The sequence below is a fragment of the Papilio xuthus genome, unplaced genomic scaffold, assembly GCF_000836235.2.
Source record: "Papilio xuthus unplaced genomic scaffold, Pxut_1.1 DF827756.1, whole genome shotgun sequence".
NCBI classification, from domain to species: domain Eukaryota; kingdom Metazoa; phylum Arthropoda; class Insecta; order Lepidoptera; family Papilionidae; genus Papilio; species Papilio xuthus.
This window is the reverse complement of record NW_013530893.1, coordinates 4345917-4373429: the sequence shown is the minus strand read 5'-3', so window position 1 is coordinate 4373429 and position 27513 is coordinate 4345917. Positions and strand designations below refer to the sequence as shown.

Genomic DNA, 27513 nt, shown 5'->3' with positions numbered 1-27513 from the left:
TATTAGACTTTAATATAAAATATACACTAGCATAACAAGATTTTCTCGAAATTGGGAAATGCAGTGTATAGAAAATAAAAATATAATAAAATATAGGGAATTAAGTATCAAGTACAAAAGAAAAAAAAATACCATTTAGTGAAAAATATGAAACAAAATTAATTTATTGAATTTGGATTTTACAAATATTACAACTTATAATAAAACCTAAACCTTTTTTGAACTAAGTAATAAAAAATAAACAGAGATTGTATACAATTTTCTTACAAGTAATTTAAATTTCAACACAGGTACTTTACCCCAAAATGATGCCTCCTAAGCTCATTATTTTTCTTGTTAAGTAATCTATAGGTTACACATCTATGGAGAATAGTAATAACAAAAGAGTTAATATGCGGAATCTTTAGGTTCATGATAATTTTATGAATTTATTTGAGAAGTAAAACTTAAATATTGTATTCTATTTTTACATTACATTATATTTAACATGACTTTTACATTTGCAATGATTTGATAGGAAAAGTTTGGATTAGGGGACTATTTGGAGCGTCGGCAGTGCAGTTGGCGCTTGACCGGATCATATTTTACATATCCAGGTACAATCTCCGCTATATAGTAATGCGTTCTTCGAATTTCTTGATAACATCCATCCGATATTCTTACTGTAATTACAAATTGCATACAACTGCATAGAAATTCAAAGATATGTGTGAAGTCAACCAACCCTCACTGGCTCTGCGTTGTTGAATAAGACCTAGTCGCATTCTTGAGGGTAGGCTCCGAGCTCCTCAGTGGAGTATAGTGTGTCCGTATAGTGAGCTTGATGATGACGATTTGTTTTGCTTCAATGCATATTGTCTTGTTAGCAATTTTCTAAATATTTTACCAACAGATAGGAGCTAATCTCTTTCCAGTGTTATTCTATTTCTCCCGACGAGAGTGGCACTACTACTCCAGTTCTATCAGAAAATATGATCTATCAAATAAACAAACTGGAACAAATAAGCATTTATCAAAGTTGGGGTATTTTGTTGGTGAACTAAACAATAATGGTATTATTACGAAAGCAATGAGCACTATGTTGCGTTGTTGAAATATGTTCGCTTTAGTCAGAAGATTAAATAAAGTTGCAATTAACGAAATTGTTTTATTTTTCCAAAATTGTTTTCCCTCGAATAATACTTTCAAACGTCAAAAAGGTTGTTGTTGTTGTTTTTATTATTCACTCGAAAGAGCAGGCAAAGGAACTAAGCCATACAGCCTTGTCTTTTTTACCCCCGTCAAAAAGGAAACTGACAGATTGATTTTTTTTTTTAGGTTGGTAGCAACGTAGACGTTCATAATATTGCTAGCACAATTTATTCATATGCACTATGGATTTTTTTTAAAACAGCCCAAAAATTATAGAGAAAGTTATGAGTGAGATATACACAATTTTCAAGATGATCTCCGTTTGCGTTCAATTTGTAGCACAGATTTCAAAAGTTTCGCTTGCCTGGTAGAATTTCTCTTTTTGTGAATATAAAGACATTATCGATTTTAAAAAAAGTAAAACCATAATGTAGTCTATGGGTCTTCAATAAGTTTTTCGCTTGTCTGTCATAGACAAGCTGCTGCCATTTTGCTTTCAAACGCGAAAGATTTTTATAAAAATAACGTCGTAAATCAAGGTGTGCAGGCTTATTACCAGTGCTGCAGTCGAATTTATTGAAACAAGTGATAGACTGCAGAGAAAATGGCAGCAAGCGATTCCGGGACGGATGAGTCATTGTACCCCATTGCGGTGTTGATAGACGAACTTAAAAACGAGGACGTACAACTAAGATTGAACTCCATCAAGAAATTGTCGACCATTGCTTTGGCCCTCGGAGTTGAACGCACACGTTCTGAACTGATACCTTTCCTCACTGATACCATTTATGACGAAGATGAAGTGCTCTTGGCTTTGGCCGAACAACTCGGTAAGTTGCACAAACAGTAATTTGTACTTTTACCAGAAACCTTTATATTCTAGTTTATTTCATAATAAAATCTCAGAACAATTTGAAAATAATAAATAAGCTTTGAATTCTTCCACTAAACAGGATTATTGGCTTTATCCCTCTCTAACAATTTTCCTTTTGTATTCCTGCTTATCTTTTATTAGTCACTAATTGCTTTAACAATTTCTACATTCAAACAAGCAAATTACTCATCGTGTTATAAAGAAATTAATATATTATACAATAAATGCATTTTTATTAAACCATCAATTTGGAAATACTAATAATATATATTAATTTTAACTAACTTTAGGTCTCTTTATATTAATTTATTGTTTGTTCATAATGTCTGGCAATTGTCTGTTTTGACTCACATGTACCAGTTAGTGTTTACATTATACTAGTTGTATGCCAGTGGTGATTTTACGACTGTACTGGCATAATGTAAACCAGTTGTTATATTATTTTAATGCAAAATTATTCAATGTTTTAATTTTGATTGACAAGATTATTTTATAATGCAAATTATATTAGTTAATACATCAACTATGTCCATACATAGGTAATTTCATCAATCTTGTCGGAGGAGGCGAATTTGCCCACTGCCTACTGCCTCCATTGGAGTCTCTAGCTACTGTAGAAGAGACAGTGGTCAGAGATAAGGCGGTAGCCTCACTGCGTGCGGTTGCAGCGCATCACACTCCTCAAGCTTTGGAGCAGCACTTTGTACCATTAGTGCAACGTTTAGCTGGTGGGGACTGGTTTACTTCTAGAGCCTCGGCATGTGGACTGTTCAGGTATGTTGGTGATATCATTCTTAAAGTGGATGTCCGATAATGAAAGATAATATGTATATATAAACTGTTCTTAAACTATTATAAAGAAATAAAAATATGCTTGTGAATGAAACTTGATTATGTAAATGCCAAGTAAATAAGTTTAGAAGTATATTATATTTATGAATTTCTGGTTTTGAAATTCTTATAATACAAGTTGCAAAGTTTTGTAACTTTATATCTTTTCATTGAATTTCTTGACATTTATATTATCTATGGTTAATCAAATCTAAAACACAATCATCCTACTTGTTTGTTTCTCAACATAAACAAGCTTATTGTCTCATGTAGATTGTTTGTAAAATGCTTATTAGAAGCAGTAATGATTTACTAAATTGTTTTTCTAACTCTGTACAATACCTAAACATAACAACAAACATAATTATTTTATTCAACTCTAAGAAATAAATATAAGATTTCATATTTTCATTACATATATAGTTAATCTTCTTCTTGAGGTGACTCTTTGACTAACAAAGGTTGGTAATCAGTTCTCCAAATTTTATTTTGTCTCTTGCAAGATGAAACAGTTAGGCACTTGCAACCCGTGTCCACTTTGAATAACATTCTGCAATCAACACTCATTTTATAGTTTAATGTGGGATTTAATTGATAATGAATTGGATAAAAAATAATTAATTTACCAACAAATATTTTGATATAACAAGAATAGCAACTAAAATATACAATGTATCCTTTGTTTATAATTTTTGTTACTATTTGGAGCATAGTATATACATATTCAACAGAAAACATAGTGATACATCCTGCATATTTCTAAGAAGAGATTGAAAGATATGTGTCAAGTCAATCAGCACTAGGCCTGTGTTGACTATGTCCTAGTCACCTAACTTAGTAGGCTCCGAGCCCATCAGTGGGGATGTATAGTGACCTGATGATAATACATATATTCTGTATGATAAAGACAAAGAAACCTTGTTGTATATGTCATCTTAATTGTAAATCCAAATTTTTTGGATGGATGTTTGTCTGAAAGTGTCTCCGGAACACCTCAGCAGATCTAAACAAAATTTGGCATGGATGTAGAACATAGTCTGGAAGAAACACACAAAAACAACGAAGTTCATGTGTTTAATTTATGACTTGTTACCACAGTGTGTGTTATACTCGCGTCTCGGCACCAGTCAAGGCAGAACTGCGCCAGCACTTCCGCTCTCTGTGCCAGGATGATACGCCCATGGTACGCCGCGCTGCTGCCTACAAGCTGGGCGAGTTTGCCCGAGTTGTTGAAGTGGAGTACGTGAAAAGTGATCTTATCCCTATGTTTGTGTATTTAGCACAGGTGAGTACATAAATAGTATTAATATGTGTTATGACTAGACTAGAATTGTTTAATATTTGTATCCTAAATGTTAAGTGTATAAAAGAGTGTCCTTTTTAAGATTTTTCTTGTAAAAATTATGAAGAATTGTGCGTCTAATGCTTACTTTGTAGATCTACTATTTTAGCAAGTTCATTGAACTTAACTATTTCAAAATATTGCGCAATAAAGCGAAAAAAAAATTAAAAAGTGAGCTAAAATCAGTCAGTGTAATAAACTTAGGTAAACTTGTATGTATGTAGTAAAAAATTATTATAATGTAAGTAAACTTTCAATACTGCCAGGATGAACAAGACTCAGTGCGTCTACTGGCAGCTGAAGCCTGCGCCACTGTAGCAGCTCTGCTGCCGCCTGAAGATATGGAGCAACTGGTGATGCCCACCGTGCGTGCCCGCGCTGGAGACACATCCTGGAGAGTGCGCTACATGGTTGCCGACAAGTTAGTAACATTAACCGTGGGTTTTTGAGACCAAAATCTCTGTTTAAAACATTATTATCTCTGTTTTGCCAAAGATGAGACGGGGATGACGATATATTTTATACATAGATTTTGATGTCAGAAACCCACAATAAGTTATACAAGTTCCATGTAGAACATTTAACACTGAATGAAAAACAATACTGTTTGAATATATAAATTAATCAAATATTTATTTCCCAGGTTTGTAGAGCTGCAACAAGCTGTAGGTCCGGAGCTGGCGCGTTCTGACCTTGCGCAGATATTCCAAGCTCTGCTGAAAGACACAGAAGCTGAAGTCAGGGCTGCCGCTGCAGGCAAAGTCAGTATACATGGTCTTAAAATATTTGATAATCTAAAAACCTTAACTCTTTAAATACCAGTCACGTTTTTGACAGACATTGAACCTATTTGAGCATTATTAGTTGCTGATGCTTTGACATTGTAGCATCAAAATCACTCGGCTTGTGCCCATTGACTTGTTCTTGGCTGTTAGTGTGTTAAAAAATTTAATTTACTCTTATTAAGTTAGAAACTGTAGTGTTCTTCGTTCCTTTAAAAGCTGTAATTTTATTTCAGGTTAAAGACTTCTGCATGAATCTGGATAAAGCTCACCAAGAGCACATCATAATGACAATGATCTTGCCGCAAATCAAAGATTTAGTCTGCGATCCCAACCAGCATGTCAAGTCTGCTCTGGCCTCAGTCATCATGGGACTGAGTCCCATTGTCGGCAGGCACAATACTATTGAATACCTCCTGCCTCTATTCCTCACACAACTCAAAGATGAATGCCCTGAAGTCCGACTAAACATCATCTCAAACTTGGAATGTGTCAACGAAGTGATTGGAATCCAACAGTTGGTGCAATCTTTACTTCCAGCTATCGTAGAACTGGCTGAAGACACAAAGTGGAGAGTCCGTCTTGCAATTATTGAACACATGCCATTACTAGCCGGGCAATTAGGCCAGGAGTTCTTTGATGAGAAACTGACAGGACTCTGCATGTCTTGGCTTATTGATCATGTGTATGCAATCCGTGAAGCTGCAACACTCAATTTGAAGAAGTTAGTTGAACAGTACGGAGCGACCTGGGCTGAGACAAATGTCATCCCAAAAGTAATGGCCATGTCCAGAGAACAGAATTATCTTCACCGAATGACTTATTTATTCTGTATCAATGTTTTGTCTGAAGTTTGTGGCAAAGATATCACTACCAGAGTTCTTTTGCCGACCGTTTTGTCTATGGCCGATGACAATGTTGCCAACGTAAGATTCAATGTTGCTAAGACACTGCAGAAAATGGCGCCATACCTCGACCCAGCTGTCATTCAGCCGCAAGTGAAGCCTGTTTTGGAGAAATTGAACGTAGATCCGGATGTGGACGTCAAATACTTTGCATCTGAAGCGATCGCCGGAATCGCTGGCTAGATTTTAGTACTCATCTTTCTAGTTAATATTTAATCTCGGAAACATTTATAAAAAATCTAATTAGTCAATGTACAAAAGGTTCTGTGTCTTAGGGATTTCATTCCAGTGTATTCGGCTGATTACTCTGTTACATAATCTGTAATTCATATCTTTTTAATTTATAAATTACAGATTATGTAATTAATTTGTCACGATTATGTTTGTAAGTTCATTATAGATGGCATTTAATCTGCACTCCATGTGAAACTGAAACAAATTTATTATAATAAATGATAAACAACAAATTGCTTTTTATTACATTTACCTTTTTATTTCAAACTTAATTATATTTTCCCTTCCCATGCAACCTTATACAAAAAAGGGTGGGAAGGGAAAGAGGACTAAAATGTGGCTTACGGGACGAACTCATCAGACTAGGCGGAATTTCTTCCACTTCAAGTCGGTGTTCTGTGTGGTCGAACAAGCGAGCTATACACTTTGTTCTACATGTATGCCAAATTTCAGCGAGATCCATACAGCCGTTCTGGAGATACTTTCTAACATCCATCTATACATTCACATTTATAATATTAGTAAGATATATACTGGATTTAGCGTATTCTGGCAATGCAGGCGTGTTTCCATTGTAATAATGAGGGAAAGGAAGTAAGTAATAAGACGATTTTAAACTTCTATACACTTTATTTCCATTCAATACATCAGTAACATAATACAACAGGAGTCACTGAGTCGTTGCAGCTGGAAAATAATTTTGGAATGTAACAAAGTGTTACCCGGCGATGAAACTGAATTCTATATACATAAATAACTTTAGAAGTTAAATATCACATGCGGACGTAAATGGCAACATCTACTTTTAATTGCAACAATTTTGTGCACAGAGTATACATGTCTGAAGCACCAGCGAAAAAAAAATAATGTCACTTTATATATATTTTTTATTAATTCATCTCTTAATATCGGGAAAAATATATATACAGAGACGGAAATATTTTTTTAAACTGTAACAACACACACTGGCTGAGTCTAGCCATAGACAACTATAAATCAACATAGCAACACTATTGTTATAATTTTGCAACTTGATCATAATATAGATAATACATTACAATAAATCTATTAACAACTTACTATTTAATAAACAGTTTATTTTATCTTACAAGATTTACGCGATCCGACATTCCAATCCGATATAAATCTCCCAATATAAAACGCGGGAAGAACGAACAATTTGACAGCTGACCATAGACAAAAAATTTTGACACATGTCAATCTTGGTCATAGAATAAATAGACATATAATGCGGACCATAGATTAACTAACCGTAGAGAGGTGAAGTGGGATCGCGGTAACAGGGTATTGTGGAGCCTAGTGGCGGGAGTCACGCGGGTAGAACTCTGCGAGAGTGGATGCAGGGATACGCTTCAACATCTCCTTGGGGAAGATACGCAGCAGCTGCCAGCCGATGTCCAGCGACTCGAACACAGTGCGGTTCTCGTAGTTGCCCTGAGGTAAACATTATAATACAATCAATCAAAATACATAAATAACCGTGGGTTTCTGACACCAACATAGTCATCTCTGTCTTTCATCTCTAATAAAATAAAGATAACAATATGTTATAAACAGATATCGTCTCAGCAAACCACGATAAATGATATTTTTCGTGATTGACAAATTATTCCTAGCAGAAAATTTTATTTTTTTGACATATCAAGAGAACAAAATGCAATAACATAGATTCTTTATTCTTATTTATCAGAATAGTTGCATTATTGACATTTTTCTTCCTACAGTAAATATTAGAAAGTTGACCGTTAATTTTGAATACATTTCTCAGTCCAAATGGAATTCTTTTTAGTTAGATTTTAAGTCTTTTTTCAGTCTAGAACTTAAGGCTATCTTATAGATATAAATCAATGTAACAATATTACCTGTGTGATGAAGTTCTTCTCAAACTTGGTGAGGAACTCGAGGTAGAGCAGATCATCAGGAGTCAGCGCCTCCTCACCCACCACAGCCTTCATCGCCTGCACGTCCTTACCGATGGCGTAGCAAGCGTACTATGGACAAATTATTATATTATAACAAGTTACATTTTTAGAACCATGTTATTTCTTAAGTTAAATTAGATATATGGGAACTATTTGTTAACATGTAAGATTTTTATTTTTAGGTTTTTACAGTTTTTTTTTAAAGTTCCATACTTCGAAAGGAAAAAACGGAACCCTCATAGGATCACTTTGTTGCCGTCCGTCTGTCTGTTAAGACCCTTTTTTATAACTGATTATAATTTGTTACATTTCGTTGTATATAATGTTTTTTATATAGGTATTAGGTTGCTTTCAAAGAATGGAGTTAGATTATTTTTAAATGCAACCTAATATAATAAAAAAATTGACGACTTCTTTTCTTCTCAGCCGTCTTGTTTTTTTCTAATTAAATATTTAAAAATTAAACCTTGAAAATGTGTTAAATATGCATTGTATACTAACCAGCTGGTTGGAGACATCAGAGTGATCTTTGCGGGTCATGCCCTCACCAATGGCGGACTTCATCAGACGGGACAGAGACGGCAGTACGTTCACCGGAGGATAGATCTGTCTGTTGTGCAGCTGACGGTCCACGTAGATCTAAAAATATATATATTAATAGCTTTAGCCCGCGATTCTGTCTGCAAGGAATTAAAAAAAATGAAATGGGTTAACGTAAATACATCTGGTTCTAAGTTAACTGCCCACTTTTTAGCCAAATCAATTTAGACGTTTTTAAGTTTTTTTATACATAGACTAGCTAGACAGTTAACTAGATCCAAGCGGAAATAAAAAAAAAGTATTAGCCTATGTTTTGCTCTTTTATACTAAGTTCTACATGCATGCCAAATTTCACTGACATCTGTTAAGCCGTTCTGGAGATACCTTCTAACATCCATCCATCCAAACTTTCGCATTTATAATATTAGTAAGATTATTTTTATTTTCTAACTAACCTGTCCCTCAGTAATATAACCCGTCAAATCGGGAATTGGATGCGTGATGTCATCGTTAGGCATCGTCAAGATGGGAATCTGAGTGATGGAGCCATTGCGACCTTCAACACGACCAGCGCGCTCGTAGATGGTCGCCAAATCGGTGTACATGTAACCTGGAGACAATACAAATCGTTTACAATATAGGTACAATTGTATACAACATAGATGTAAAGTATACAGCCTAGATGCAACATGTATACAATGTAGAAACAACATTATACAACTTAGATGCAGTTAGGACACCATAAGATACAAGTATACAAGTATACAGTGTAGATTAAAAAAGTTATTTCAAAAGTAACAAAAACTTCAAACAACTTTCTATGAGTCTTAATTTTACATAAATGAATGTAAAAATTAGTATACAATGATAAAGGTATAAATAATGACCTGGGAAACCACGTCGTCCGGGCACCTCCTCACGGGCAGCAGACACCTCACGCAGAGCCTCAGCGTACGAAGACATGTCGGTTAAGATAACCAACACGTGTTTCTACGACAAACAATATTCAATTACTATTCAATCATTCATATAAAACATTTATTCACTAAAGTATAAACATGAGTGTTTAACCCCTTCATATATCACTAGCTGTCGCCCGCGACTCCGTCCACACCATATAAAAAATAACTTAATTAGCCTATTTGTTCTTACAGACTATGTTCTACATCTGTACCAAATTTCCGCGAGATCCATGCAGCTATTCTGTAGATACCTTCAAACATACATCTATCCATCCAGACATTCGCATTTCTATTAGTAAGATTTGAATAATTTAACATATCGTAAATTAAAAAAAACTAAGGTTTAAAATAAGTCAAAAGGTCACTCACCTCGCATTGGTAAGCCAAGAACTCAGCAGCGGTCAACGCCAGACGTGGAGTAATGATTCTCTCAATAGTGGGGTCATTGGCGAGGTTCAAGAACAAGCACACGTTCTCCATAGAGCCGTTCTCTTCAAAGTCCTGCTTGAAGAATCTGGCTGTCTCCATGTTGACACCCATAGCAGCAAACACAATGGCAAAGTTGTCCTCATGGTCGTCCAACACAGATTTGCCCGGCACCTAAAGAAAAAATTATATGAAAAAAACTATCGTAACTCGACTTATAGAATCTATTATCAAAATCACTCTCTTTTGAAGAAACCGAACAATGAAAACATGTTAAAAAAATTAAGGTATTTCAAGAAAACGTCAATTTAATATTAATTATTAACGTAGGCAATAAATTTTTAAAACAACCTAGAAGAATGTAATTTAATTCTTGTGTATAATGAAGTGCCAACCGCCTAATGGTTAAGTGTAGGGTTTCCGATCATGAGGTCCAGGGTTCGATTCTCGCCATTCGACTATTGTCGTAAACCATATCCTAACACAAGCAAAGAGCTTACTTGGAATGGTACGAGAAATATTAGTAAATTAACAAAAAATTGCTAATATTAAAAAATATATATATTTACCTTGACCAGACCGGCCTGTCGACAGATCTGGGCGGCAATCTCGTTGTGAGGCAGACCAGCAGCTGAGAAGATGGGGATCTTCTGACCTCGGGCGATTGAGTTCATCACGTCGATAGCGGAGATACCTACCATGTTATCGAGATTAGCTAATTTTATTCTAAAACAATATTAAGACACAGAAATACTACAAGAGGGCGCTAATTTCTATTTTGCTGTGTCCTCTAATATTTTCCAAATATGCAAATTATTGTTTAAAAATTGTGCAATTTTTGACAATCCTATCTGTATGTAGTGCTGTCCATTTTAAACTTAAAAATGTACTCTAATAAAATTCTTGTAAAAGAAAATGATATTTTAAAAATAAAAATAAATATCTTTACAGCTATATATATGTATAACAAACCTGTCTGAATCATCTCCTCGGGGTAGATACGTGACCAGGGGTTGATGGGCTGACCCTGGATATCCAAGAAGTCCTCAGCCAGGATTGGAGGACCTTTGTCAATTGGCTTACCCGAGCCGTTGAACACACGACCTGATAGTCAAATAATTAATATTTACAAGTATTTTGTATTATAAAAGAAAATACCACATGTATACATATTTTAAATATTCAAATACCAACTGTATACTTTACTAAAAAGTAGTCCATTGTTTTCTGTAGATTTTTTTTCCCGGCAATTTTCAAACTTTACCTTCTCTATAACATCCCTATTTTATACCTATATTTGTAATGTTCGGAATTATAATTTACAAAGTCTATAGTTACATACCCAACATGTCTTCAGAGACGGGTGTACGCAGGATATCGCCTGTGAACTCGCAGAGAGTGTTTTTAGCGTCAATACCCGATGTACCCTCGAACACTTGCACAACGGCTTTAGAGCCGCTGACCTCAAGTACCTGAGAACACAAGTTACTTTGACTTTTGTTCATAATCCTTCGAAATTTAAGATAATATTAATTTATGCAGCTTAATTTCATAGTTACGTCAAAAATAGTTAATAAAGTTATCTTAAATAATATGTATGAGGACACCACAATGCCTCTGCCGAGACTAGCATGACAGTGGGGTTAGACAAAGTGCATTTGGTACAAAGCAATATCATAACGAACTTCAAAAATATAGCAGACGCGCGACAAACACGTGATCTTATTTTAAGACGCAACTTATTGTTAAGTTCTATACATTTTTGAAGTTCGTTATGTAATCGCTTTGTAGCCAATGCACTTTGTCTAGCCCCACAGATACACTAATTTTATTAAAATAAAATAATTTGTGTAATTTATTTACTCCTTGTGCAAACAAAGAAGCAAACAAAATATGGAATGTAAAGTAACAAACAAGCAATATATTTTGATAGATAAAATATATGTGTCAATTTTAATTTGAAATTAATTGGCAAAATCTGTATAATGTACAAATTGTTGCCAGAAAAGTAAGATTTTTTTTAACAAGCTCTGTAGTTAAGTTAATTTAGAAGTTAACATACCTGTCCAGATCGGAGTGTTCCATCAGCAAGTTTGAGCTGGACAATCTCTGAGAACTTGGGGAATTTGACTTCATCAAGGATGACCAGGGGGCCGTTTACACCTGACACCGTCTTGTAAGCTGGGTTATAACAAATGTTACATTGTAATATATTATTTATTTATTAAAGCTTAATGCTAATACAGTATATAAAAACATGACTAATAACTATCGTAGCAAGGGCCTTATCGCTATAAGCAATCTCTTCCAGGTAACCCAGTGGGACAGGAGAGAATAACATGTATAGAGGGGTATATAACATATATATATCAGGATCATTTAAGTTTTACTACATTTTTAGCAGATTTAGTAACATAATTTAAGATATAAATACTAAAGTGTATTAATTTTGTTCTATACAGGCATGTAGGGCTAATTTACTATTTGACCCAAACAATGCAAGTTGAATAAAACTATTCTAATTTCAAATACAGCTAAATTAATTTTAAATAATGTTCAATAATACAAAAGAACTTGCTGAGGTTTTATTTGATATTTGTAGTTTCTGAAATTTATCTGACTACTATCTTATCACTATATTTCCAGTATTTATTTCATATAAGATTTTCATCTTTAGATCTTTCATCACCTTAAAATTTTATATTCTACATATTTGCCAGTTTCTAATTAGAAATATGATGGAAACTAATAAGTTAGTTTTTTAAAGAAATTTAAATAGGTTTTATATATTTTTAACTGTGTATCTTAATAATTTTAACTTAAATCTGTACAAATAAGCAAAATCAACATTTAAATTAAAACCAAGCTTTAAAACTCATATAATTTAGATCACATGACACTAAATTTGTTCAAAGTTTAAAAACAATTTCTTATTTCCACTTTCATTTTATTATCCTAATAATTAAAGCCTTTTTCACTTAGAAAATAAAAAAAAAGTTGATAAACCATAGACAGTTTTGAAACAGTCAGCTGATCAAAGTGTGAAAATCCTAATGGGCATGTACCCATTTTATTACTTAACATTCCAATTTTATTCTTTAACTATAAAACCTATTTTACTTGTGTTTTCTATTAGGTCTTAAAATCTTTAATGAACTACTAATAAACCCATGTACAGGTTCAATGGAATAAATATCCAAAAAGGAACACCCCAATCTTCAAATTAGAATCATATAGAATTGCGTAACAAAAATTGATTTAAAAGTATTTAATTCGGTTTCGGACCATTGATTAGTCCCGAAAATGATGTAAAGTATAACTAATGATAAGCGTATCAAGGCTACATAATTTTCCCGAAAAAGTGCTGAAAGTGGTCATTTACATACTTCGTTAATTTAATTCGAGTATTAAGCGATAAATCTAAGTTTTTAAAGCAAATAATAGAAGAAACCGAAACCAAGTCATTACTCTTGTGAGCAAAATCAATAATTTGACAACCCAGTTGTATCGAGCTAATGGACACAAAAATGGATTCCCTAAATCGAATACTCACTGAGACGGGGCTGCGATATGAAGTCACGGGATACAGCAAGGGCATGCTCCTTGGCAGCCTGGTTAACGGAGATGGTTTTTGCCATGTTTCAGTTTTCTTTTGGCAGTCCGCTCAGTGAAACACCAAACTGCGCTGCCTTCTCGCCCGAAAACTGACGAATGGATGTATTGTCTATGGCCTTTCACGTGCCGTCACGTGACCCATCACAAGGCGTATGTTGCTACATGCTACAAAAAATATTACCAAAAGGTAGAATTTAAAAAATTGGTCTTATTTAATTTCAATTTTTGTTTAAGTTTAGTTTTTTGCCAGAAAATCATAATTTAATATAATATTATAAGATTTTATGATACATGGCATAAATGAAAAAAAAGAAATTTCTGAGAGATTGTTGAGAAAGTTTTTTTAAAATAACTTTATTTTGTAATCTCATCTTTCTAGGTACCTTTCTTGTAACAAAGAACAAAATAATATGATGAGACAGGAAAAATTAGAAGAAACAAATGCAAGGCGAATTTGTTTGTTTGTTTAAAAATCTAGTTCCTCAACATTATTATAGATTTTTAGTAAAAAATAAATTTCACAGCACTGGGCAACTCTTATTGGGTCACGGACAGATAATAAAAAAAAATAATATAAAAGCATTATTGACAACGATAAATAACTTCAGAAGAATTTCATATTAAACCCCGTTTGTTATCCCAAATTAATAAAATATCAGTTTATAGATGTACCAGACTCTGACGAATAATTTTTTTTAATCAATACTAATATAATAATTTTCATAGATGAAAAACATATAAAATAACGTGCATTTAAAATTCTAATTGTAATTGATAACAATTAAAATTTTACTAAAACAATCCACCTCCAAAATTTATTTTTAATTTTCCAATTTAAGTCCCAAACAACAGTCGCATAAAATTGCTGTAATGATTTTTACAGGCGCAAGAAAACTATAATTATTATACAAACTTAATTCTTTTCCCTACTGAAAGTAAGATAAGTTTGTTACGATTATTTAATGTCAACATCATCATCACCTCACTATACGTCTCCACCGAGGGGCTCGGAGCCTACCCTTAGTTAAGGGTGATTAGACCATAGTCAACCACGCTGGCCAAGTGCGGGTTGGTTGACTTCACACATATCTTTGAATTTCTTCTCATATATGTGCACGGTGCATCACGATGTTTTTCTTCACTACCTATGTAGCTCGGAAATCGAAAAATACATTGGTACATGGCGGGTTTCGAACCCAGGACCTGCAGATTGCAAGTCACGTGCTTGACCCCTGGGCCACCGACGCTCTTTATTTAATTGTATTAGCAATGAATAATGATTTGTAATGTATGACCTTGAATTCCAAGCAACGATTTTCTCGCATTTTAATATAATTTTTTTTTCAGCATAGTTATTTTTTTTTTATTGTAGAAAACCATTTTAATGATCATCATCACTTGCCCTTCTCCTTACGAAGATTCGGCACAGTATGTATTAATCTTCCATACATCTTTATCCATCGTCATATCGGAATGCACACCCTTATTTCTAATAAAATACTCGTTCTCAAAATCCATTCATATATATTTTAAAAAAGTAAAACAAATAAATCAAATGTATCAATATTTTTTAATATTCTTATACATCTAGTTCTTAATTTCTATATGGTTCCTACATCTTTGTTCGACTGCGGCCATTGGGCACTGGGTTTAATTTTCACCAAGTTTGACATGACTTATTGTGAAAAAATTGTGCGATTAAATGGCATGCAATTACCAAAAAAGACCTTTTGGATAAAATTTACACTAAAACTTTCAGTGTAGCCAGAAATAAAGTTATAAATATCGACACATTTCTACCGGAAGCAGCAGAGGGCGCGTAAGGGTCGACATCATAATCGTAATCGATAATTCTACTTCTTGCCATTTCTTTGTATACTAAAGCAGACTTCTTCGGCGTTCTTTTCCTTTCCGGATCCTCCATGTCAACATCGTAGATACCGAATCTTACGCTGGAAATAAAACAAAACACTATCAACAAAAGTATTACAAAATTCAAACTTTATGGCAGCCATAAAGTTTGAATAGCACATCTTTTGATTGTAGAGACAAAAATCGACACGAGTTTTCAAGCTTGAATCGATATGTTAATACAAAATGTAAAAAATTGATAAAATAGCCGCTGTAGCTAAGTTATTTTAGAAATTGTAATACGAGATGTATTATTTTAGATTGTAATGAGATTTATTGATAAAGATTAAACAAATAATTAATTATTATATGATTCAGAGATAAACCATCGAAATCAATTTGACCTTGAAGCACTTTCATCCGCGATCATTTTAAATTGTTCGAATTTAACCAATTTATCAATAGCAATCAATTTTATTGTTTAAAAATCTTACTAATATTATAAATGCAAAAGTTTGGATGTATCGATGCTTGTTTGAAAACGGTTCAACGGATTTGACATTTTAACAGTACTTACGTGTACCCTGACGTCCATTCAAAGTTATCCATTAGACTCCAAGCGAAGTGACCTCTGACGTTGACACCTTGATCAATGGCATCAATCATCGCGCTCAAATATTCCCTATAATATCGTACTCTATGGGTGTCATTGAGACCTCTGAGAGACGGAGCACCGTTCTCTGTGATGTAAATCTTAGGAATATTGTAGTTATCTTTCAAATGAATTAATAAATCGTAGAATCCACGAGGATATTCCTACAAAAAAGAATTTATCATACAAAAATGTAGCTAGGAAATAAAAAAAAACAATTCTTAGGATTATTAATTTAAAATACAATAAGAGAATAGATATTATTTTTGTTTAAAATATTCAAATTAATCTCTTAAATTAAAAAATAAACCTAACCAACAAGCAACTTTGATTTTTTCATGTGCGCAAAAAAAAATGTTCTAACTTCTAGTTAATATGGCGACGATTTTTATATTTCTCAAGGTTGGCTATAATATTTTATTATATCATCTACGTATGTAATTATTTAATGAACTGCGTAATGTTTAATGAATATTGAATTTTGGCTGTATAGATAAATCGTCTTTAATATTATCATTGATGTCTTCTTAGATTAAAAAAAAAATTGTTCCCATTTTTATCACCGGTAATACGTATTATCATATTGATAGAAGATAAAACTAAATATTGACGCTTTCAACACTAAAATCTATGTAATTAATCTTGTCTATTTGATTTATTATATCATGTATTATTCTTTTGTAAAAATCCATTGAATACTGGCCACAAATTTTCCCGGTTTCAAAATTAATTATTAAATAAATGCAAAGAGTTAAACCTTTTTTCTAATATTGCTGTTGCTAATATCTTAGTCGAGTTTCCTGCCACACTACAATTAATTCCTGACATAAGGGACTACTCAAGTTAGTCCTTTGGTTTATAATAATGTCTGAGACAAATATCCCCGTTATTTTTATGTCAGTTTTGTCAAAGATGATGAGGTCACAGAGATGATGATGACGAAATGTTTTATAGATTTTGGTCGTTTTTGTGACCAAAATCTATAAAACATTAGTTACTTTCCATCTATAAACCTGCGTAATTAAAAATATTTTAAAAATTAAACTTACATAAACATATCCACCGTGGAAGAACCAAGATGGATGAGGATAGTCTCCGTAAAATGTATCATGGTGGATCGAAGGTACCGTGAAAGTACCATTCAGAGATTCATTTCTATAAATAATTCTACTCGTATAATGATTCAATCCTAAGAAATCTGCAGATCCTCTGATCGATTCGATCTGTTCCTGAGTGAACGGACGTAATCGTGATTCGTTCAAACCTTGTCTTATACTCGATGAATTAACAAGATCGATCAATTTCTGAGGAAAGTTACCACTTTCTGAGAATATCGGGTTCATGTGTTGACCGATCTGAAAGAAAAAAACATTGAAAAAAAATCACAGATTTTAACATCATCCTGTACTTTTAACAACTGTTAGAAAGAAAATCCGACACTGTGCCGCTGTACTAGCGCAGCACTAACCTTACTAAAATGTCGACGTTTATGTACCCTCACTAATCATTTTGACACTTGACTTTGTAAGGAAAGCGCACCATTCACGACAAAGGATTCTAATTAATAATGTCTAAAACTACGTAGGTATATGACACGGAATTCACTCCCTTGTCCACTTTTTACAATATAATCCACGCTTTCTCAGCTCTTTCTCTACCTTTGTAGCCATTCTACCAAAAGGTAGTCGTTTTCCAAGAAATTTTACGTTTGTCAAATTATTTTGGCTTATCTTGATCAAAGTTTGACAGAAAAATAATCGTTTTCAAATTAACAGAGTGCATTAGTTGTTCATAAAATATTGTTCCACTATTAACTATCTATATCATACTTACATTGAGAGCCTGAAAATTTTCTAGAGCGTCTTTAACATTTGTGGAATTGCTTTCAGCAACACCCCACTCCATACTCGTTACAAAACCGATTTCTCCTCTTTGCGTGCTTTTAAATTCAGCTTCATAAATACGATAAGCCCTAGCATGAGCTAGAAGTATGTTCCTACTACATTCGTAGTATGCGACGCCTGGTACAGATATCTGGGGCGCATGGAACGCAATCTCATAACCCAAATAACAATGAACGTGAGCCTCATTAATAGTCATCCAATGTTTCACTCTATCACCGAAATTTTGAAACAAAACTCTGGAATAATCACCGAACCAGTTAACCACTTCATCGTTCAACCAACCTCCTTGTTCGTTTAAATTCTGAGGCAATTCCCAATGGTACATCGTCACAAATGGAGTTATACCATTCGCTATTAACTCGTCTATCAAAGCATTGTAATACGCAACACCGTAAGGGTTCACGTAATCTGGTCGGCCGTAAGGTAATATCCTCGGCCAGGATATAGAGAACCGGTAGTTCTTGACCCCCAGTTCTTTAAGCATTTGAACATCTCTTTTATATAAGTAGTAAGATTTCGCTGCTGTATCCCCGTTTGTCATATCCTCGATGCGCTGTGGTGTGGTACGAACGAGATGATCCCACATGGACCATCCTTTACCTGGAATAATTTCATACTATTGTTAAATCAATGAATTTGGCCTTGAATTACTTCATCATCATCATCAACCTGCCCTTATCCCTATCGAGGGTCGGCACAGTATGTACTACTCTTCCATACATCTCTATCAGCCGTCATATCCGAGTCTACCCCCTTCTTACGCATATCCTCTTTCACACAGTCATTCCATACTTTTTTTGGTCTTCCCCTACCCTTGTCGCCATCCACATTCAATCTCATTACTTTTTTGCTTATATCATCATCATCCCTTCTCATAACATGTCCAAACCACGCTAATGTTTTACTCCTAAATTTCTCGATCACTGGCGTTACTTTCAAACTTCCTCTATTAAACACATTTTTAATACAATTTGACCTTGAATTACTTATATCTTAATAGTAGTGAAAACCTTCAATAATTGAAGGTTTCCACTACATTTGATGAGATTGTTAATTTGACAACCTGCTCGTAAACCTTGAAGTAAAAAAATTGCCGGGACACAAGAAAAGGTTATCGTCAATAGCCTAATGGTTAAGGGTACGGATTTCCGATCAAGCGGTCGGGGGTTCGAATCCCGAATTCGATTACTGTCGTGAACCATGTCCTAGCACATGATACAGCTTTGTCGAAATGGTACAAGGAATATTAGTAAATTAATTAAAAATCTACTTATATTTCTTAAAGAGGAAATATAAGTATAAAAAGTTATAAACTTACCATCAACATTCCAAGCTCCTTCTATTTGATATGAAGACGTTGCTGCTCCAAATTCAAAGTCTGATGGAAAAGTTTTTATGTTTCCTGCACATCTTGTTAAACCTAGCAACCTATAGAATAAAAATAAAATAAAAGTTAAACCACAGATTCAAAAATAACGTTCAAATTAATGTAATTTATTAACACTTTTAATTAACGTATGCAATGTTCTAAAATATGATTTAAATTAGTTCATTTATACAATTTCCAATCATTAAAAAAATATGATTTTGTTTTGAACTTACAAAGAAAAGAAAACTATAACATATAAAGGCTGTTCCATTTTTACTAAGTTTAAAAACCGTTTGGCCCATTTCTTTTAAAGGAAGACCTTTTATATCCTAGTTCTATTATCGAAATAAACTCACAATAGCTACATATTCGTAATCAATTTTGAATTAGGGGTGACACTCGTATTTTTTTATTATATTTTATTAATTAAATTGCTACTGGAACAAGGAAAAAGGAACAATTGACGATCTTAAATTAATGGTCATTATTTGTATTTATATATTATATTATTAGTTTCTTTTTTTTTACATTTATATTAATTTAAAAAACTATTCTATCTCCTCCCAATATGGGCATCAAATGAAAGGGCTTGACTAGCAGATTTTATACTCTATGAAAAAATCAAAACTGCATACGTCTTAACACAAAGGTGACATATTTTTGTACATCCATAAAATTTCTATATTTTTAAGAAATGTTTAGTTGGCAACCCTAAAAATCACTATCTATTAAAATCCTTCGTCTTTCGTCGTATTGATAATTGGTTTATTAATATTTTTTATCGCTCCATTGAAAAATTTTACCAATTTTAAAATCAGATCAACTTTTCCTTAATCGGCCACCAATTAGTTATAACCGGAACTAGGCGACTTTTTTTATATTATAATGATGGCAAACGAGCAAGCAGTTATCTGAATTCGCCGAGATAGCGAAGCAACAGCTGTCCAGAGACATCCACAATTGCAGATGCGTTGGTCCACCTTCAATTAACCAACAAGGGACGCACAAAAAAAGGATATCCCTTCCTATGCGTTCCCTCCTACGCCGTATCCACTTCCCTTTCCCTTCCCAAAAGAAGGATGGGAAGGGAAAGAGGACTAACTTAAGGCCTTCAGCACGCACACTCATCAGACTGTACGCGGAATTACTTCCATTTGACACCTGTCTTCAATGTGTTCGTAGTATTGCATCTGTAGAGCCGACGCAAAGGAAGTAATTGAGTTCATGTGCCATTCCTGGATATTAACATTTCTGGACAACTTTTACCAAATCTATATTTGGCGTGATACTAATCATTTGAGTGTATCACGTGTCAATCACAGACTTGATAAAAATATTATCAATTGAGATTAGCAATTAATTAACGTATTTCCCGAATATCAAATATTTTAGATTATAGCTCAATTATATACAATTTATTTAAAATTCCTTGTACACTATTGTACATTAAAAAAGAGATGATAAAAAAGAGTTGTCAAACAAAATGCACCAAAAAGTAAAAAAAAAATGTCATGACGAAATTAATCATAAATATTTTAATAACCTAATAAATTATACTAAGCTTATATACAGATAAATACAATTGGAATGTCTAAATGTTACCTTACTTATCTTACTTCTTACTAATATTATAAATGCGAATGTTTAGATGGATATTTGTTTGAAGGTATCTTCAGAACGACTGCACGGATCATGCTGAAATTTCGCATAGATGTAGAACATAGTCGCGGGCTTCACCTAGTTTTTGATATTTTATTCTGTCCGTCTAACCTGTTAATCTAAATATCATTGATCATTATACAGACCATTCTTTGGAAACCGGGTGTTAGCTATCTTGTTGAATTAATTTAACTACATAGATATGTTAAACGATAAGGTTACGATAACAAATGGTATCTTTAAATGAACGTCAATCAAACAATTCGGAGACGTATCGAAGGTCAAGGATGCAAATCCGAAAATTTTACTGTTGTCTCTTTCAAATTCTCTATGAAAAAACAGACAAAACAATCTGTGTGCTTTTTCCTATTTCAACTCTCTCGTTCATGTTCCTGGCAGTTAATTCTATCTCTGTGGTTCGTTCGAATTCTCACCACTCTACCAATCGTAGCCGTCAACGCCAAAATGGCGCAAATCAAATAGGCACAAAATACCACTGCTTATAGCCTGTCCATTTAATGGAGATCAGTGTTCACAGCACTCGTTATCCACAGTTAGTATTTAGAGGTTTTCAATTGCGTAAGATAAGAGTTTTATTTTAACTTTTTATTATAACTTACAAAATAAATAACAGTTATCCATATTATTATACTATTTATAAACTTAACTATATTTACATTCTTTTTAAATTTAAACAAAATATTTTAATGTTGCCAGTAGTAAAATTATTAATACCGACGCATCTCTTCTGAAAGCACTTGATAGCGTATAGGGGACTGGATTATAATTGTAATCTATAACCCTGCTACTAATTATTTCTTTATAAACTAACGCTGATTTTTTAGGATGTCTCGTCCTTTCTGGATCATCCATATCAATTTCATAAATACCAAATCTTAACCTGAAAAAAAAACATAATTAAGTAGTTTTTGCTGACAATATCACCTACTAAAATGTTTGTTATTTTCGTTCACAACAAGAAATCCTGAAAATTCACTCTGACCGTCAGAATGCACTCAGCTCACAGGCTGGTCGAAGCAACATACTTGGTAAATTATATATCTTAACAAGACTATAAGATATCCTAAGCTTAAAGGGAATTTAATCCTTTGATTTTACTTACGTATAACCGAAACTCCATTCAAAATTATCCATTAAACTCCAAGCAAAGTATCCTTTGACATTGACGCCCTCGGCTAAAGCGTCAAGCAAGGCATTTAAATAGTTCCTATAATATTGTACTCTTTGGTTATCATTACGCCCCGTTGATGTGGAACAACCATTCTCTGTTATGTAAATCTTTGGATTATTATACGTGTTCTTAATATAGACCATCAAGTTGTAGAAACCAGGAGCATATTCCTGCAAAATAAAACAATAAGCCATAAACAAAATACATTTTATGCCAAAAATCGTAAAATCCAAAATATTTCTGGTTAAACACATTTCCTTGCATATATATAATAACATTATTACTTAATTTCACCTGACAATTTTCACAAAATAACCTAAAAAAAATCAAATATCGATTTTTTTTATTAACTTAATTTAAAACGAAACAATTAACGAAACTATAGGTTATGGCGTCTCCAACTTATTCATTGTTGTCTGACACATCTGAAACGTACTTTTTGTTAGGTTATAAGCCGTGATGTTTTGTGCCAAAATTGATAGTGACGAAGATCGAACTAGATCAAGCGGACAGTAATTTCAACATTAATTCGAAAGGAAGCTTTCCTTTTCAAGCGTACCACCTATCCATTAATATGCAGATCAGCGTAAGAAGATAACAAATGGCTTACGTAAACAAATCCAGTATCAAAAGGCCACGACGGATCCGTGTATTCTCCATAATACGCATCATCATGACTAGAAGGTATATGATATCTTCCTATAAGCGATTCATTTCTATAAACAATTCTGCTTGTATAATGATTCAATCCTAAGAAATCTGCGGTTCCTCTCAAAAATTCTATCTCCTCGTCTGTAAACGGACGGAGTCTTGATGCATTGAGACCTTGGTTAAGACTTGCGGCTTGGACCCTGTCTATCATACGCTGAGGATAGTTGCCTTTTTCTGAAAATATCGGGTCCATGTATTGACCAATCTGAAAAGAATATAATACGTCTCTTAATTGTTACGATATATATGTTTTAAATTAAGTGATTTTTAAAAGGTTTGGCTAAAATACATTGGTTTGAATTTTTTAAATGTCAACTAGCTTTTGCCCGTGTCTTCGTCCTTGAGGAATTAAAAAAAAACTTAATAAATAGTCTATGTGTTATTCTGAACTATGTTCTATACTTGTAGTAAATTTCATCGAAATCTGTTAAGCCGTTAAAAGGTAATTTCTAACAAACATCCATCCATCTAAATATTAACATTTATAATATTAGGAAGATTTTTGGAATACATTTATAGGTTAGTCCTGTACTCAAAAGACGTTTCTAGAGCGTTTTTGTTATTTTTAAATAAAAACTCTTTCACCATGCTAAAGGTAAAAAACAAAAAGATTAAAAAATAAATTTATACAGACAATGTAACGTGTTTATTTGCCAATAACGTCAAAATATAAACAATAAAATATGTTATCTTTACAACTTACGTTAAATGCCATAAAGTCTTGCACAGCTTCAAGGTCATCTTGTGAATTCGTTTCTGGTATCGCCCATTCCATACTGACCACAAAACCAACTTCACCTCCCTGGGAACTTCGGAATTCAGTATCATAGAGACGATATGCTTTAGCATTGGCTAATAAAATATTCCTTCCACATTCGTAATAACCAATCCCTGGTGAAAAGATTCTAGGCGCATGATGTGCTGTACCATAACCGAAATAACAATGTATATGTGGCTCATTTATGGTCATCCAATGCTTAACTCTATCACCAAAATTCTCGTACAACACCCTCGCGTAGTCTGCAAACCAATCCACTATTTCCCCATTCAACCAACCTCCTTGTTCGTTCAAATTCTGAGGCAATTCCCAATGGTATATCGTTACGAATGGAGTTATACCATTAGCTAGTAACTCGTCTATCAAAGCATTGTAATACGCAATTCCATAAGCGTTAACATAATCTGGTCGGCCGTAAGGTAATATCCTCGGCCAGGATATGGAGAACCGATAATTATCGACCCCCAGTTCTTTAAGCATTTCAACATCTCGTTTGTATAAATAGTAAGAGTTTGCAGCGATATCACCGGTCGTGTTGTCGAATATAAATTCTGGGTCGGTACGGACCAGATGATCCCACATTGACCAACCTTTGCCTGAAACAATGATAAAAACAATTGATATTACAGCTTGAGTCTTGTAAAGTATGTAGTATTGAATTTGGTGGCAAATGGTCATAATATCATTTGCGTAATGTAATTTTTTTTATAAATTTCAGATCATTATAACGGTATGACCCATACTAGCTTTTGCTCATTGTAGCATTCGTTGCGTTACATTTGGCTCGTTCACGTACCGACACGTGCTGCCGGTCCAAAGGTCTGACATCGACTGACGTCGCCCCATTCCGGCATGTACGAACGACGTGTACGCTCGAGACAAACAACACTACATTTATGCATACCTAACTCAGGACACAGTCCGCGCTAAATTAAAAAATATATAATACTTTCTTCTTTCAGACTATGTTGATTACTACTATGCCAAATTTCATCAAGAATTTATAACATTAGTAAGGAGTAATATTGAATCTCACCATCCTCATTCCAAGCGCCTTCTATTTGATAAGAAGAGGTCGCAGCGCCAAATTCAAAATCTCTGGGGAAAGTCTTCACATTAGCACACGTTGCTAGACCGAGAAACCTGAAAATTAAAAAATAATATTTTAATTCAACCTCTTACCCATAGACAACTTGATAAGTGATAACCACTTTATCCTATAACTTTACGATCCTTATTTTATTAGCACACCGTTTTTACTAAATAACTAAAAATTTTTTAATGAAAAAGGGGTCTAAGTAGGAAAAACTGAAAAATCTCGCTGCTAACATAAAAAAAATACAAGTAGTACAAACATAAAACACACGGATTGGAATAAATAGTTTTATAATCTGTATTCTGTAATATGCAGTTTTGTCTATGATAAAGGGATGTTAAGGTTTTGGATAGTATTTTATCCGGAGTGAACGGAAAATTTAGGGACTTCAAGAGATAAAAAAAATTGTGAAATTACGAGTAAATTTACTCACCAAAATAATGTTAAAATTTTACCTAATTTAGCACGTTTCATTTTTAAAGCGATTTTGACTTAATTTAAGAATACAGTTTATAGATTCGCATTTATACATATTTTGCTGTTGTTATCTAAATAGCGTTAAAACCTTTGTGTGGGGGATTTATTAATTAGGGCTGGCAAAACTAGTAATAATTCCTTTTTTTATAAAAAAATTAGGTCAGATATATTAAAATTAGAGCATCGGTGGATCAGGGGTAGTACAATTATCCGACGTTCTTACGGTGAAGGAAAACATCGTGATGCAACCTGCATATATCTGAGAAGAAGTTAAAATATACATGTGAAGTCAACCAACCCGCACTTGGCCAGCGTAGTTGATTATGGCCTAATCACCTTTAACTTAGGACGTATAGTGAGCTGCTGCTGCTGATGATGATGATATTAAATTACTTGATGGACACAACAATTTTTTAAAACATCAATTTTTTTTGGCACCACATTTTGATTTTTGTTGTTGATTTGGTTTTATTATTTTCACATGATGATGTTTTTCAAACTATTAGTTTAAACTGCCATATTAAAAACATATCTAGCTATCACTTAACAGCAGGTGGGATGGTGGTCAAACGTTCGCTTATTCAATATAAAAAAATATCGTTGTCTATTCGAAAGATGACAGATGTGTCGATAATAAAAGGGATGACAATAACTATGTTTATCTACACGTTTTTAGACAGGGGAAACCCATGTAAAGTATTTGTTTCTTCCCTAATCATTCTGTCCTAAGAACAACGTATGTAACGCAAATAATCCTAAACTTTTTTAGTAGACCACTTTCAAATTTTTACAAGTTGCGGTGAAGGCCTGATGTACATTTATTCTTCAACTTGTGAGCTATTTATTTGTTACCCGTCAACCCACATTTGTCCATAAGGTCAAACTGGACCTCTCTAAGCAAATAAGCCAGTTATAAATTGATAACAGCCCTATGTTTATCATTATCGTATAGACAATATTTTAATATAATCTTTATAACGTTTTCAACTCGCTAAAAACAAGCAATAACAACTCGAATTTAATTTAAAATATATTGTAAAATTATATAGATGTTGATTATCCTTGGGTTTTTTATGGGTGGTAAACGAGCAAGCGTCCATCTAAAATCGTTAAAATAGCAAAGTAACCGTTGCCCATAGATATCCGCAATTGCAGATGCTTTGACTACCTTTCCTCGATTTTGAAGGCAACATACAGTAAGAGGATATTTCCACTTTCTTTGCGTTTCCATCCTCCACCAAATCCTACCAATGCCATCCCTTCCATACAAAAATAGGTAAGGAAGGCAGGATCAAAATTAAGCCTCAGACACGCACACTCATCAGACAAAACATCACACAATGCAGTCATTACGATATATTCCACATTAAAGTTGTTTCAAGAAAATTGACAGGTAAAGTAAAATGATATTGTTGTGGGAGTAAATCATAGACCTAATTTTTAAACAATATAGAAAAAGTGACGCCTTAGGGAATTTATCGGCAAATTATAGAATACATTAAATGTTTGCATATATAAGAAAAGGTAAAAAAAAACGTTAATTAAGAACTCTGCTTTAGATATACGCATATTTGCATATGTTTAGAGTCAGAAATTAAACCGATCTTTATCTAATCTCACTTCCAATTGTTATTATATAATAACAGTCATAATCTTTAATACCGTTTTATATACTGTGGACAAAGAATTACATAACATTGTGTAAGCCATTTCATATATTCTGTAATTCCTTAACCTAAAACGTTATTTAGTCTATGCTATAAGTCAATAACACTTTTGTTTATTTAATATAACAACATTAATGATTTGTATTACGATCCAAAAGATTATTTAAATATTTGATTCTCAAATATAAAATAGAAGTATTCAACTTATCATGTTAATTATCTGAGGGTATTTCGTTATCGTAAATTAAAAGTATTGTAATTGCTCGTCTGAATGACGGCCATGTTTTTCTGGCATTCGGGAAATGAAAAAGACAATGTAACAGCGGTGTTTTTGAAAAAGTTGTTGTTTACAATTCTAAAAGGAAATATATGAGTTAAAGAAGACTATGATTTATTTGAAAAAGTATTCTCCGGCTGTGACTCCCACAATTGCAACTTCAACACAAACTAAGCTGACGCTTAATTTTTGAAGAAAACAAAAGTTAATCTGGTCGTTTTCGAATTTTGTTAATATTTGATTAGGCTGTTAAACAGCTGTCAGTGCAGCAGTCCATAGGGACGTGCAGTGCATC

At 33.4% G+C, this 27513-nt stretch overlaps 4 protein-coding genes across 4 annotated transcripts; 1 reads left to right on the top strand and 3 right to left on the bottom strand.

Moving 5' to 3' along the window:
* The first annotated feature begins 1579 nt into the window (after nt 1–1579).
* On the top strand, nt 1580–6326 carry LOC106116389 (Protein phosphatase PP2A regulatory subunit A). Its single transcript, XM_013310210.1, has 6 exons — nt 1580–1961; nt 2545–2779; nt 3935–4121; nt 4445–4599; nt 4822–4939; nt 5197–6326. Exons 1-6 carry the CDS (start codon nt 1736–1738, stop codon nt 6046–6048), a joined length of 1773 nt encoding a protein of 590 aa, XP_013165664.1. The 5' UTR covers nt 1580–1735; the 3' UTR covers nt 6049–6326.
* A 383-nt stretch (nt 6327–6709) lies between these two features.
* Vha55 (V-type proton ATPase subunit Vha55) lies at nt 6710–13618 on the bottom strand. Its single transcript, NM_001311923.1, is given in 11 exon segments — nt 6710–7554; nt 7983–8111; nt 8544–8681; nt 9038–9192; nt 9470–9572; nt 9914–10144; nt 10540–10664; nt 10943–11074; nt 11313–11442; nt 12033–12151; nt 13524–13618. Coding segments are annotated over 11 exon segments (1485 nt in total). The 5' UTR covers nt 13609–13618; the 3' UTR covers nt 6710–7416.
* Nucleotides 13619–15157: 1539 nt separating this feature from the next.
* On the bottom strand, nt 15158–19685 carry LOC106116152 (myrosinase 1-like). Its single transcript, XM_013309896.1, has 6 exons — nt 19595–19685; nt 19311–19420; nt 17922–18592; nt 17138–17443; nt 16014–16252; nt 15158–15537 (listed from the first exon to the last, which is right to left on the bottom strand). The coding sequence occupies exons 1-6, from the start codon at nt 19630–19632 to the stop codon at nt 15327–15329; spliced, it is 1575 nt and encodes a 524-aa protein (XP_013165350.1). The 5' UTR covers nt 19633–19685; the 3' UTR covers nt 15158–15326.
* A 2008-nt stretch (nt 19686–21693) lies between these two features.
* LOC106116197 (myrosinase 1-like) lies at nt 21694–25318 on the bottom strand. Its single transcript, XM_013309953.1, has 6 exons — nt 25231–25318; nt 24738–24844; nt 23627–24297; nt 22823–23128; nt 22144–22382; nt 21694–21921 (listed from the first exon to the last, which is right to left on the bottom strand). Exons 1-6 carry the CDS (start codon nt 25269–25271, stop codon nt 21711–21713), a joined length of 1575 nt encoding a protein of 524 aa, XP_013165407.1. The 5' UTR covers nt 25272–25318; the 3' UTR covers nt 21694–21710.
* Nucleotides 25319–27513: the final 2195 nt, after the last annotated feature.